Genomic DNA, 15,880 nt, shown 5'->3' with positions numbered 1-15,880 from the left:
TTACTGACTACTATATTCCTTGTAAAAGCTAGTTTCAATGAACAGGATCAATGGATAGCCCTTTTGGATAACCCAAATCACAACGTTGACTTATACTGAACTGGCCACATGGCATACAGATGTACAGAATAATTATTCAGATCTTGGCATTATTTTTTTTTTAATTCTACTGAATTGATTACTGAAATGTTTTCAAGTAGTCACTAAATCAAAGAGATTAATGTTTGCAATGGATTTACTGTGATGAAGTGTCAGTTCTGATAGAAGGCAGTTGTGACACTTTATGAAACACTGATTTCTACTATAAAATTTGACCCTCCCTTTTTTTGTCTCCCTTTCCTCTGCTGTACTACTGGTCCACCTGGTGCAAAATACAGAAAGCAGGATCCTAAACTTGCTGATATTGTAGACCCAGTCTAATTTCCTTTGTACCCCCAGAGTACACAGCACAGTGGTGCTAAACAATCACTTATTGAAATTGAAGGAGACAGATGTTAACCACAATTGAAGAGCTGGTGCTGTCTTTAAATGCCTATTTATTTATTTATTTATTTATTTATTTATTTATTTATTTATTTTTATAACCCATTGCTAATACCACTGATGAAAGAGACATTCATTACCTGGTCTAGGAAAAAGGTTTGAAATTAAAGTTTAAATTCCCTGGGCCTCACTGTCAGTTAATTACAAAGCACACATTAAAGCGGGGCCATCTTAGTCAGGCTTCCTCACTTAGACACCCAGAGACTGCACTAGCTTCAATCAAACACTTGAATTTAATGCACCACAGCCCTCTCCTATATGCAGTAGGCTATTTCCTGCAAACAAGAAGTCATGATTCTCAAAAGGAAATTACAAAAACTGCTCATGTTTAAAAATAAGACTATAAAATGTGTCTTCAAACGTTTGATGGGTGGACAAAGATAAGTGGATGCAAGTTTATCAATAGATCTGATACTCTATTTTGTAACATTTGAGAAATATTTATACAATGAATGCTAAATAGATCTTAAATAAAGTAATTTGCCAATAAAATTGCATTCCATAAAAAACAAGTACACAATTAGAGAGCACACTTACCTATCTAAATAATTAACAATATTGGGGTTCTTATTTTCCCTCATGACCAGAATTTCATTAATAATTAATTCCTTTTTGGGCTGCTGTTGAAGGTTCATCTGCTTTATGGCCACCTGAATGATGATTAAAATATAAGAATGTATTATAATTATTAGGCCAAAAACAAACATCCATATTTTGGGGTATACAAATTCTTTATCTTAAGAAGCTTTGTCTTGGTGCCACAAAGCCCCTTTTTCTGTGGTTAATCATGAGTAAACTATCTACTTCAGATATTTTAGACACCAATAAAGAAAACTACAATATCAATCCAGTGGTACCCATTTTTTTTCAGGAGTAGATGCCATCAGAGGAAATCTGATTAATATGAATAAAGGAAAGTAAAAGTCAGGATTGAATATTAGCACTTACCTCTTGTCCTGTTGCAATGTCAAGTGCTGTATAAACTGTACCCGATGCCCTGTGAAGGTGAAAATTATCAACTGAATAAGCAATCAAAGTGCTATCAATATGTTGTCTTTGAAATAAATGTAATTATTTTTAGGAGAAGGATATCAACAAACTCAAGATTAAAGGATGAAGTAAAAAAGTAACAACCATTTTGTACAGTAATTACACCAGAAGTAGTCATGGCATATTTCTTTTGGTGGGCCAGGAAATCCAGTCAGACTTCCTGGCAGCAATCTGTGTGCCATGGTACTACACAGTAATAAACTGAGCAAAGTGTCCTTGCTCCTTTTAGAAATCTCCTGGAACATTTTAAATACTCCTTGGATGTTGCAACAACCAACATGACAGTTATCGAATTAAACTTAAGTATAGTTTAGGAAAGAATATATCTTTTTTTTTTTGCTTAGCCAACTTTAAGTTAATTGTTTCTTTTATCATATAAACAGAGTAGCTTTTAAAATATATTTCTAATTCTTAATATCTTCATCTAACAAATAAATCATTCTCAGTGCTGTACTTAACCAATAGCTACACAAACCAATAACAATATGGCTTTACTGTTAAGCCTTTTTTTTCTTTTTGCTATATTTCTCAACAGCTTCTACTATGAGGTTACACTCCACTATGCTTTTAAAAATATATCATTTCTTAACTTGGTAGTACTCATGTGTCCATTATAACTTGAATTACAAGGCTCCTTTGCTTTTCAAATAAAAATTGTCTAATAAAGCTGACTTCATGGTAAAATTTTGTGAAACACTTTTGCATCCTGAAACACCACCCCACCCCCCATCTCCAGGAAAAGCAAAAACCTAGTCATTTTTGTGGAATGTTTGTGGTGAATAAAAAAAGAGGAAGAAGAGGAGGAAGAGTGGGAGGAGAATAGATATCAGTTCTGTAATTCACCAGGAATAGTAATGCTTTAACACTGCTGTCTAAACTTTCTGGTAATTGTTGTTTCTCATTTGTTCTCTATTTATCCCTTGCTGTTTTGTTTTTTGAGTCCAGGAATTCTCTTGCTATGTCAGCCATTTCCTTGTCATTTTTCCCTCTGGATGAGCTAAAATATCACAGGCCTAGGAAATTTATATTACCTGTTCCTAAGGATTAAAATTGGTGGTGTAGTTTAAGGAATATTTGAGTACTAATAGAGATTTGAGTTCTAATGTTTGTCCTAACATTAACAAGCTGTGTGACCTTAGGCTAGTCACTTCCACTCTCTGTGTTTCAGTCCCCTCACTTGGAAAATAGTAATCACAATAACAGATAACATATATTCAGCATGTTGCATGTGTCAGAAGAATTTTATATAAACGGTCTTATGTCATCTTTACCGTATTTCTATAAGGCAAGTGCTATTATTCCCATATTATAGATAAGGAATCTGAGGCTCAGAGAGGTTAAGAAACCTGTCCAAGGTTATAGAGTTTATAATATAAGCCTGTCTGACTCTTTGACCTGCAAAATATAGAAAATGGGTTACTTAATTTTTAATATTCTTTAATTCCATGATCTAGCATCTATAAACTGTAGTGCTCTTGTCACTCTGCATGGGTATTTAAATATCTATTGAAATTAGAGTGAGAAATCACACTTAATCAATAGGTGCTCTCTAAACCAGAATTTGGTAATTTCAGAAATTCCTTAGGTTTAAGGATTATATTAAACAAGTTGCTCTCTCAATTTTATGTTTAAATTCAGGGCTCAGAACACATAGTTGGTGTTCAATAACTATTTGTTGAATAAACCAAATAATGAAAGTCTTTTTAAGCAAATATGCAATTGAAATAAAACCTTGCATTTATGTGAAGAAAGCATTTCTTCTTTTACTCAAGTCTACATAAAACTCTTCCCTCTTGGAAAAAAAATCAGACCTTCCTGATTTTAGAGGCCAGTTTGTGTTTTGCCCTTCCAAACTCAGAATTACCTGAGTTTAAAGGAACAGGTCACCTCAACCTAGTGTGTACTAGTATTTCAGTTGTATAAGCCCTGAGCAACTACTCAAATCTATATGCAGAATTAAATTTAAAAATGCCTTTACTTGGTTTATTCCTATATATGTAGACCACTTGCTCAATTCCTTCAGATGCAAAAAAGTGATGATATCTGCAAAATTAGATAAAGTATTTCTATCTCTTAGAAGTCAGAGAATTAAATAGCACAGTCTGTGTAAGCATTTAGCCATTTTCCCAGATCAGAGTTAGTGCTTTAATATGGTAACTGCTAATATTGTCATTGTTGTTGCTGCTGCTATTACTGGTTTCACAGTAAGGATGACTCACTTGCTGAGTTGTTAGTTGGCTCTTCCCATTCTCCCAGCCAAACATTGTTAGCGTCCATCACTATTTTTAAAAAGGACAAGGACTATTAGAATACATTTTAGAGGTTCCATGTCCTTTTTTTCTTACTAAAGTGGTTTTGCCTTTTTATTTTTATTTTATAAGAAAATACACTAAACTATGAGTTCTTTTTTTTTTTTTTTTTTTTTTTTTTTTTACTGATTTCAGACAGAAAAGGAGAGGGAGAGAGAGATAGAAACATCAATGATGAGAGAGAATCATTAATTGGCTGCCTCTTGCACACCCCCTACTGGGGATCCAGCCGGCAACCCAGGCATATGCCCTTGACCAGAATAGAACTAAGGGTCCTTGAGTCCACAGGCCAACACTCTAGCCACTGAGCCAAGCCTGCTAGTGCTGCCTTTTTCTTTAAGTTTGGAACCCCTTTATCAAATGAGGAAAGCTTTATCATATGCAGAAACCCTCCATATAAAATGGGAGCTATTCCAGTGAAAGCCTAGAGAGAGAGGCCCAAAATTTCTGCCAAGGTGGCTTTCCTTTTTTTTCACCATCTCATCCTCCACTCTCTAAGCCCATTTCCACTGTCCTAGGGGTTAAAATTGTGATTGACTTGAAGTGTAAGGGGGATTCTAGTTTAACATCTCCAGATCTTAACCTTTCAAATCCTTGGGGTTTTTGTAACTCCCCTCCCTTAGCCCTTTATTATTTTAAAATTACTAAAGTTCTAGAGAGGAGAGTAAGATGGCGACCTGCAGGAAGGTAGGGAGGGAGAGTGTGTGATCGAGTGAAGGAGTGACAGAGGTGTGTGTGGACGCGTGTGGGTGTGTGTGTGAGTGAAATAGGGAGAGATAGACCCTGCAGTTCTTCCAGGGGCCTTTCAATCCGGCAGTCTTAGATGGCAAAACCCCGTGGCCACTGCAAATACTCCAGGGAGTACACAAGCGGCACAGAGACCTTGCCATCTTGAAGAACAGAACTGCTTGAGACTAGAATCCTAGCCTTGCCACCACCCAGTCTGGTCTCGGAAGCAAACCAGGACACTACAGCCACTCTGGTAGAAGACCTGCCAGGCCAGCTGCAGATGCGCGGACCCTGGGACCTTCACTTCCAAAGGTGTGCTGCCTGACAGCAGTAAGTAAAACCTGCCCCTCCCCCAGGGCTGGAACTCAGGATTCGCTGTGTTTCAGCCCCCTAGGCACCCAGGCACTCCACTACCCAGGCAGTACTTGGGAACCACTAAGAGCCCCCGAGGGTGTGATTCTGCACAGACAAGGGTGCGCAGCCCTGCAGTACAAATTCTGAACTGCTTCTTCCTAAATAACTGCCCACAGACACCCCGGCTGTGCAACTTCAGTGCCAGGGCCCCTCAGAGTGTGTCAGAGCTCTGCACGGGCAAACGCACCACCAGTCCGCGCACACACTTCCAGAGCCTGCAAACTCATAGCCACAGACAAGGGAAGGCATCCTGCACCCATATATGCACAGGGTCCTCTGGGGAGCTGCTTGGAGCCCCTGCTGGGTGTGATTCTGTACAGGCAAGGACGCGCTGCCCCACAGCGGAAACTCTGAACTCCTTTCTCCTGAATAACTTCCCACATACACCCTAGCTGCTTAACTTCAGTGCCAGGGCCCCACAGAGTGCATCAGAGCTCTGTGCAGGCAAAAGCACCACCAGTTCGTGCACACACTTCCAGAGCCTGCAAACTCACAGCCACAGACAAGGGAAGGCATCCTGCACCCATATATCCACAGGGTCCTCTGGGGAGCTGCTTGGAGCCCCTGCTGGGTGTGATTCTGTACAGACAAGGCCACATTGCCCTGCAGCAGAAATTCTGAAACCCCTGTTCCTGAATAACTTCCCACATTCAACCTAGCTGCTCAACCCCAGTGCCAGGACCCCTCAGAGTGCATCAGAGCTCTGTGCCGGCAAATACACCTCCACAGATGCAAATTTTCAACAGGCAGGCACCCTGAGCCCATCTACACACAGGGGGCTAGTGGGAGCCACTGTGAGCTTCCCCAGCAGACGGTTCCTGGGTGCCACTGTGAGTCCCCGCTGGACACGTGCAATTTCAACTAAGGGTGCAAGACAGCAAAAACTGGGACACTCTCCTCCATAGCTGCTGACTTCTAGACACCACACTTGTGGCTCTCAAAATTTCAGGCCTACATCAAGAGAACCCAAATAGATCAAATAGGGAGCTACACTAGATTACCAAGCCCAGGAGAACTGAGAGATTACACCAGTAGCACCATCCCCAAAAGAACCTGGGTAGCAAAGCAAGTGGATCTACAACTAAAACATTACAGGAAAACATGGGAAGACAAAAAAAGCAATCCCCAAAGGAAAGGAAAAGAGGAATCTCCAGAAAGGGAGTTAAATGAATCTGAAGTTAGCAGCTTATCAGAGATAGAATTCAGAGTAATGGTTATAAGGATGTTTAAATGGTTGGAGGACAAATACACACAACTCAATGAGACCTGTAAGGAGCTGAATGAGAATGTCACCAACATGAAAAGAAACCAAGAGGAGATAAAGAATGACATAACTGCAATAAAAAACACAATGGAAGGCTTAAAAAGTAGACTAGAAGAGGCTGAGGACTGCATCAGTGAAGTAGAAGACAAGCTGGAAACAAACACAGCAGCAACTGGAAAGAAGACTTAAAAAGCAAGAGGATAGCCTAAGGGAGCTTTGGGATAACACAAAATGAAATAACATTCGCTTAATAGATATACCAGAAGGAGAGGAAGAGAAGCAAGGAATAGAAAACCTGTTTGAAGTAATAATGACAGAAAACTTCCCTGATATTGGTAAGAAAAAAAAAATATCCAAGTCCAAGAAGTACACAGAGTTCCAAACAAGTTGAACCCCAAAAGACCGATGGCAAGACATATCGTAATTAAATTGACGAACACCAACGACAAAGCAAGAATCTTAAAGACTGCCAGAGAGAGACAGAAAGTTACCTACAAGGGATCTCCTATTAGAATATCAACTGATTTCTCAACAGAAACACACCAGGCCAGAAGGGAATGGAATGAAATATACAAAGTGATGCAAAGCAAGGGTCTGAATCCAAGAATACTATACCCAGCAAGGCTATCATTCAAAATTGAAGGTGGAATCAGGAGCTTCACAGACAAAAAAGGGCTAAGAGAGTTTATCACTACCAACCCAGGAATGCAAGAAATGCTAAAGGGACTGCTGTAAAAAGAAGAAAGAGAAAGGCAAGAAGAAACAAAAACACTAAGGAAAAATATGACAACAAACAGGTACTTGTCAATAATAACATTAAACGTAAATGAATTAAATGCACCAATCAAAAGACATAGGGTAGCTGAATGGATAAGAAAATATGACCTATATATTTGCTGGCTACAAGAGACCCACCTCAGAGCAAAGGATTCCCATAGACTGAGAGTGAAGGGATGGAAAAATATTTTTCAGGCAAATGGAAATAAGAAAATATATGGGGTTGCGATACTTATTGCTGATAAAATAGACCTCAAAGTAAAGACCATAAGAGATAAAGAAGGCCACTTAATAATACTAAAGGGAGCAATTCAATAAGAAGATGTAACTCTGATAAACATATATGCACCCAATGCAGAGCACCCAAATACATAAAAAATCTCCTGGACGACATCAAAGGAGAGATTGACATCAATACAATCATAGTAGGGGGCTTTAATACACCACTGACATCACTGGATAAATCATCTAGACAAAAAATAAGAAAAGAAACAACAATTCTAAATGATACCTAACTGACATCTTCAGAGCATTTCACGCCAAAGCCATGGAATATACGTTCTTCTCAAGTGCACATGGGACATTTTCAAAAATAGACCACATATTGGGTCACAAGCAAAGTCTCCACGAATTCAAAAAGATTGAAATCATATCAAACATTTTTTCAGACCACAATAGCATAATATTAGAAATAAACTACAATAAAAACATTCCAAAATACCAAAACACTTGGAGGCTGAATAGCATGCTACTAAACAATGATTGGGTTATCAATGAGATCAAAGAAGAAATTAAAAACATTCTGGAGACTAATGACAATAATAACACAACATTGCAAATCCTATGGGACACAATGAAAGCAGTCCTGAGAGGGAAGTTTATAGCTCTACAGGCCTACCTCAACAAACAAGAAAAAATGGTAATAGATCATCTAACTCAACAACTCAAAGAATTAGAAAGGGAGCAACAAGAAAAGCCCACAGTGAGCAGAAGAAAGGAAATAATAAAGATCAGAGCAGAAATGAAAGACATAGAGACCAAAAAAACAATACACAAGATCAACAAAACCAAGAGCTGGTTCTTCAAAAGGATAAACAAGATTGATGAACCTCTAGCCAGGCTCACCAAGAATCAAAGAGAGAGGACCCAAATAAACAAAATCAGAAATGAAAGAGGTGAAATAACAACAGACCCCACCGAAATACAAAAGATCATTAAAAAATACTATGAAAAACTCTATTCTAACAAACTAGACCACCTAGAAGAAATGGACACATTCATAGAAAAATACAATCTTCCAAAACTTAGGAAGATTCTAAAAACCTCAATAAGGTGATAACTATGGAAGAAATTGAAGCAATCATCAAAAAGCTTCCAGGAAACAAAAGCCCGGAGACAGATGGCTTCACAGGGAATTTTATGAAACATTCAAGGAAGAACTAAAACCTATCCTCCTCAGACTATTACAAAAAATTCAAGAGGAAGGAACACTTCCAAGCTCCTTCTATGAAGCCAGCATCACCCTAATACCAAAACCAGATAAAGACAACACAATGAAAGAGTATTACAGTCCAATATCCCTCATGAACATAGATGCCAAAATCCTCAACAAAATTCTAGCAAATCGGATCCAACAGTACATCAGAAATATCATACACCATGACCAAGTAAGATTTATCCCAGAGATCTAAGGATGGTGCAATATATGCAAATCAATAAACATGATACATCACATAAACAAATTGAGAGATACAAATCATATAGTCATATCAATTGATGCAGAAAAAGCATTTGACAAAATCCAGAACCCTTTCTTAAAAACTCTCAGCAAGGTGGGAATAGAAGGATCAGACCTCAACATAATAAAAGCCATATATGACAAACCTACAGTCAACATCATAATCAATGGGCAAAAACTAAAACCATTTCCCCTAAGAACAGGAACAAGACAGGGATGCCCACTCTCACCACTCCTGTTCAACATAGTACTGGAAGTACTAGCCATTGCAATCAGACAAGAAGAAGAAATAAAAGGCATGCAAATTGGAAAAGAAGTAAAACTGTCCTTATTCGCAGATGACATGATACTATATATAGAAATCCTTAAAGACTCCATCAAAAAATTATTAGATTTAAGAAACGAATTTGACACTGTAGCAGGATACAAAATTAACACCAAGAAATCTATGGCATTTCTATACATCAATAGTGAACTTACAGAAAGAGAGACTAAAAAAGAAATCCCATTTACCATGGCACCAAAAAAATTAAGATACCTAGGAATAAACTTAACTAAGGAAGTAAAAGACCTATACGTGGAAAACTACAAGACACTGAAAAAAGAGATAGAGGAAGACATAAACAGATGTAAGAAGATACCATGTTCATGGATTGGTAGAATCAACATCATCAAAATGTCCATACTACCCAAAGAAATTTATAAATTCAATGCACTTCCCATTAAAATACCAATGGCATATTTCACAGACCTAGAACGAAGTCTCCAAAAATTCACCTGGAATAAAAAAGACCCTGAATAGCTACAGCAATCCTGAGAAAGAAGAACAAAGTAGGTGGGATCTCAATATCAGATTTCAATATGTATTACAAAGCCACTGTTCTTAAAACAGCCTGGAACTGGCACAAGTACAGACACATAGATCAATGGAATAGAATAGAGAACCCAGAAATCAATTCAAACCACTATGCCTAATTACTATTTGACAAAGGAGGCATGAACATACAATGGAGTCAAGACAGTCTCTTCAACAAATGGTTTCAGGAAAATTGGACAGATACGTGCAAAAAAATGAAACTAGATCACCAACTTTCACCATACACAAAAATAAATTCAAAATGGATAAAGGACTTAAACATAAGACTGGAAACCATAAAAATACTAGAGGAATCCACAGGCAGCAAAATCTCAGACATATGCCAAAAGAACTTTTTCACTGATACTGCTCCTAGGGCAATGGAAGCTAAAGAGAAAATAAACAAATGGAAATACATCAAAATAAAAAGCTTTTGCACAGCAAAGGAAACCATCAACTAAACAACAAGAAAGCCCACTGCATGGGAGAACATAGTTGCCAATGATATCAAAGATCAGGGTTTAATCTCCAACATTTACAGAGAACTCATACAACTTAACAAAAAGAAGATAAACAACACAATCAAAAAATGGGCAACTGATCTAAATAGACACTTTTCGAAAGAAGAAAGAAGGAAGGCCAAGAGACATATGAAAACCTGCTCAAAGTCACTTATCATCAGAGAGTTGCAAATCAAAACAACAATGTGGTACCATCTCACACCTGTCAGAATGGCTATCATCCACAAATCAACAAACAACAAGTGTTGGCGATGATGCAGAGAACTCTTTTGCCCTGCTGGTGGGATTGCAGACTGGAACAGCCACTGTGGAGAACAGTATGGTGTTTCCTTAAAAAACTAAAAATGGAACTCTCATTTGACCTAGTGATCCCACTCCTAGGAATATATCCCAAGAAACTAGAAACACGAATCAGAAAGGATATATATACCCCTATGTTCATACCAGCACAATTCACAATAGCTAATATTTGGAAACAAACCAAATGCCCATCAGCAGATGAGTGGATTAAAAAACTGTGGTATATCTACACAATGGAATACTATACTGCAGTAAAAAAGAAGGAGCTTCTACCATTTGCAACAACATGGATGGAGATGGAGAGCATTATGCTAAGTGAAATAAGCCAGGCAGAGAAAGATAAATATCACATGATCTCACTCATTTGTGGAATATAATGAACGGTATAGACTGATGAACAAGAACAGATCCAGAGACTGAGAAACGTTGATCAGAACCTCAAACCTCAGGGAAGGAGGGGGTCAGTGGGAGAAAGGGGGAGAGATCAACCGAGGGACTTGTGTACATGCACTAAGCCTAATCAATGGACACAGACAACAGGGGGGGTGGGGCATAAATTGGGGATGGGGGTAATGGGGGAATAAGGACACATATAATAAAAATATTAATAATAAAATATATATATATATATATATATATATATATATATATATATATATATATATAAAAGAAATTGTGAGGTAACCAGAACCCCAAGGATGCCTGAGAACATCTTACTTTCCATGCTAGCAGTCATCAGCTGTACGGTAATATTACCTGGGGCTAATGGAGAAGTATTTTGGACTTATGTTCTTGACCCTTCATTGGTAAAAGCCCTTATGTGGGCTGATCCCCCTCCTGATGTAGTCACCAATAATACCAAACACCTTGGTCATCCAGAAGGACTATGGCGGGGGTGGGGGGCGGCAAGGAAGTATAATTACACAGGGGTCTCCACCCAACTTCCCTTTTGTATGACACAAAATCAAACCATTGCTCCTTTGTATATAAAATTAAAGAGAGGTTTTTGGCTTGTGTGGACACCAAAGAAAGGGACTACCACTACTTGCTCCTGGGAGAGGAGTAGAAAATGTAACTAAGACCTTGTCTATACAAAAAGAAATTGGCAGCCAGTTTGAAATGGAATTGCCATGGCCTAGAGCAAAGAATATCCTTACATGATATTATTCTACAGTGTCATTATAATTTTCCCCAGATTTGTGTTATCCCCGTTACCTATAATAATACCTCACACCCTTGGGTATCAATAAAAAATCATCTTTTTGGTGTTTGGAGACAAAGGTAACACATCTCTAGATATTTTAGAATTGCAACAACATAATATACAATTAGCCCAAACAAACTTACAAACTAATTCTTTGAATGTCTGGCAGCAATTTAAAAAGGACGTGAAAGGATTTAATGCCTTCCACTGTGTACAGGGCCCCCTGGGAAGGCACCTGAGCATTCTATATTGGCTCCTCTTGCCCTTTTGGCCAACAAGGACCCTCTTCACACAATCCAATTGTCCACAGCTGTGGCCTGAGCTTTCCATTCATGCGAAGGTTGAAGCCTCATGATGGCTGGTACCATGGATCTGTCTCTCGCCCAGTGGGGTGAGCTGGGTCCTCCCTGGAGAAGAAACCTGGGTTCCACAAGATATGTGATCAGTGCTGGGGCCCTGCCAGCAGGCGAGGGGATCCCAAGCCAGGTGCTGGGCGTGGAGGCCACGGGGGCGTAGGCGACCAAGGAGACAGAACTGAACTTCACATCACCCTTCTTGGCCCCGGAGGATGGCTGGTTAGCCAGAGATGGGTAAGATTCCTCAGGGAAGAAACAACCTAAGACAGGCACAGTCGCAAAGGGGCCATCAGGAGAGAACTTGGGGGTCAACAGAGGCGGGCACAGACCTTCACCCCCCAAATTTGCAGGGGCCTGAACCCTCACCCCTTCTGAGGGAGGTCTCCTGTCCCCAGGGCTACTTAGCTTCCCATGCCTAGCTCAAATTGGGACCCAGGTAACAGACAGAGACTTGGCCGACAACAGATGCCCTCTCACTGAAATAAGACTTGATGGAGATGTCTTGTACCCATGATCTGGGGAACTGAGGTCTTTGATATCTAAATCCAGCCTAGCACCAGGAATGCTCAGGGCCTACTCAAGAAGGCAAATAATCCTTTCCACTAACATTTACAGGGTAAAATAAGATGGTTGTTAGAGTATTAAATTTGAGAGTAAAATAGTAGTCAAGTTTTCAGGCTAATTTAAATTGGCTAATTGAAATAAGTGAATATTCTAGGAAAATCAATTGTACTGGACAAAAAAGCTGTTCCTAAAGTGATAACTAAAATTTTTATTGGTAGTTCATCTCATGGTAAAATTGTGTAACATGTAATGAACCTAAAGCAGTCACATTTTAGTGCAAAAAATTAAAATTTAAAAGCTATCAAGATTACAGCATAAAATTTCCAAAAGTCTCCTAATATTTAAACCAAAAAAGTGGGGACAGTAGAAGAATATCATGTAAGGATAAATATCCTGTAAGTAGATTACATCTAGAAAATTAACTTTTATTTGTAATGATAACAGCAAGACACCCATGTAAAACATACATGGGGTCAAAACAAGCCAAATGAAAATCATTTGGGCAAAAAATGAAAAAAGGATCGAAAGTCAAATTTATAGAAAAGCTTCCTTTATTATCTTTTGGTCGAGAATATGTTTGTATATTTTCAGAAAACAACTCCGAGACCATGTGGATTCCTGCAATAGAGAGGAATTGACAGGAGTGCTCCAGTCATGAAGACAGAAGAAAAGCAGTCCAGAGACGGAAGACGCTGACAATGCCTTGCCATACTAGCAGTCAGCAGTTGTGCGTCATGGCAGGTTGCCCAGGACCAAACCAGAGAGGGTCGGACCTGCATTACCACCATTTGTCCACCATCCAGAACTGAAATATCATTGCTGTTATGCACACATAAGGAACTGTTGGACATAGAAATTGGGACTCAAAAGAACTGTTGGCCCAGAAAGAAACTCACTATAGACTGATTCATTTGCCTCTCAGCATAATCATTATTGCTCGTCTCATTTTTGGTTGTTATAAGTGAATTTCTAGTATCACATGAGCTCACTCATCTAGGGGAAATTATGAACAACATAGACTGATGAACAAGAACAGCATCGATCAGACTGTCAGACCTCAGAGGGAAAGTAGGGGAGGGTGGGGTTAAGGGAGATAGATCAACCAAAGGACTTGTGTGTTTGCATATGAGCCTAACCAGTGATCACGGACAACAGGGGGGTGGGGGCATGCGTGGGGAGGGGTTTGGGATGGGAATGGGGGGGATGAGGACAAATATGTGATACCTTAATCAATAAAGTAATTTTTTAAAAAGATGAAAAAAAAATAAAATTACTAAAGTTCTAAACCTAGAATAACAATCTTGGGTTATATGGAATTGCCAAGAATCCCTAATCCAAAGAGGTTTAAAGACCCTGAAACTCTAGGAATCAGTTATTAACTAAAAAATGAACTTTACTCCTCACTTCTCCTTCCCCAGTCTTATTACACACATGCAGTTCTCTAGTGGGAACCATTTTTCCCTTCCTTCCAACTCTTGTCCCAGAATGTAAAATGGTGATATCCTCCTCCACTTCACTTCTCACACCCAACCCCCACACCAAACATGTTGTTAGCCATTTATAATTCACTGCTTTGACCAATAAGTTGTTGGTTGTCTCAACTTCCAGCCTTTGTAGAATCCTTAATTCAAACACACATACTCAGTTACTAACCTGCAGAGTAAAATTTAGTGCTATCTCCACCTTCTTCTTAGCACCTCTAACAACCTCTCTGTACCCCAATTCTGATGCTTTTCCATATTCTAACTGGCACATATGTGAATTTCACTTCTCTTATTAATCTATTAAAGAACTCTCTTTGTTCACTGATGGGTTAAGAAGAACAGTACTCACTCCCATCAACTCAAATCTTCCCAGGTTCACATCCTACCAGTTCCTAGTTGTGTGACCCTGGGTAAATAATTTAACCTCTCTGTGGCTCAGGATTAGAGGATAAAATGTATACAGTATTTAAAAAACAGTTCTGACATATAGTAATTGCCAATAAATATTAGCAAACATCATCATCATCATCTATCTTCATCATCATCCACAGACTATAATTTTATTTGTATGCCATTTAATTATATTAATTCATATTATCCCTCTTTTCCAATTGTATTGAAGCCAGAATGCAGAAGGAAGAACATTTGTTTATGATGGGCTTTTGTTTATTTATTACAAGACTCAGCCATTTAGATGATATAAATAAATCAAACATTATGCAGACTTAAAGAAAAATAGAGATCATCTAAGATGACACAGCTAATATGTAACAAAAGTCTTCTAATTTTGAGAAAAATATTTTCAGTTAACCTATACTGTGGTTCAAGAATATTAAACCAACCAATTATTCAACTGTTGGGTCTCATCATCAAATATAATGTGATGTTTACTGCTGGGTTCATGGCATTACATTAAATGCTTTACCAACAATTTCTTCTTGACCTGGCCAAGCACTTAACACCCAAATGAAAACATTGGCATATGTTCTAAAGGGTCTAAAAAGAAGCATACAACTCATTATTTCTCTTTTTTTCCTAATAAGACAAATCAGTTTAATTATCAACAATCTTCGCCATGTTTTGATGCTTCCTCCTAAGACCCAATGTCAACCCATTATCATGTGTAGTCGCTAAAGCAGCAACATGGTAAGACATAATTTAGATAAGTCACTTTGGTTCCAGCATAGCAATGGATTAGAGGAAGAAAGAAAGGACAGGAAAATGAGGCTAGTAGGAAGCTCATGGACTGGTGCAAAAGAAAATGGCAAGAGGACTAGAGACCTCAATGTGGTCCAAGGAGAGCCTCCTAGGAATAAGATTGAGGGAGTCAAAAGGATAGGGCAGTGTGCACATTTAAGTTTTAAAAAATATAAATCTAATGTTAATGAGGTCACAGTCAAGGATTTAATACACATTTAGAATGGCTATTTTTTACAACTATTCTTATTTCTGCTGCTGCTGCTGCTGCTAGAAAAGGCTATATCATTGATTGAGCCTTACTTTCTGTCTGCTCTCTGTAGAGGGATGGATAATCTCACTTAATGCTCACCCTATACAATCCTATGAGGTAAGTTCTAGCATTCTCATTTTACAAATGAGAAAACTGAAACTGGGAAATAGTAAATAGCTTGTCCAAGCTTACATAGTCAGCAGATAAACTAAAAATTGCATTAGTTTGACTCCACAGCCCATGCTCTTAACCACCATTTCATATTCTGTTATATCTAACATTTTTACATCAATGTTAAGTGCAAGTGTAGTACTTCCCAAA

General features: G+C 38.5%; 1 protein-coding gene across 1 annotated transcript in view; it reads right to left on the bottom strand.

Moving 5' to 3' along the window:
* The window catches only part of PAK3 (p21 (RAC1) activated kinase 3), a 184,090-nt gene that overhangs the window by 41,170 nt on the left and 127,040 nt on the right, over positions 1 to 15,880 (bottom strand). The window contains exons 15-16 of the mRNA XM_054723775.1: positions 1,492 to 1,540; positions 1,081 to 1,193 (exon numbers count right to left, since the gene is read on the bottom strand). Of these exons, the coding sequence (XP_054579750.1) occupies positions 1,081 to 1,193; positions 1,492 to 1,540 (162 nt within the window). The remainder of the gene's footprint in view (positions 1 to 1,080; positions 1,194 to 1,491; positions 1,541 to 15,880) is intronic.

Source organism: Eptesicus fuscus, chromosome 1 (genome assembly GCF_027574615.1).
Source record: "Eptesicus fuscus isolate TK198812 chromosome 1, DD_ASM_mEF_20220401, whole genome shotgun sequence".
NCBI lineage: Eukaryota > Metazoa > Chordata > Mammalia > Chiroptera > Vespertilionidae > Eptesicus > Eptesicus fuscus.
This window is presented reverse-complemented; position numbering and strand designations above follow the sequence as displayed.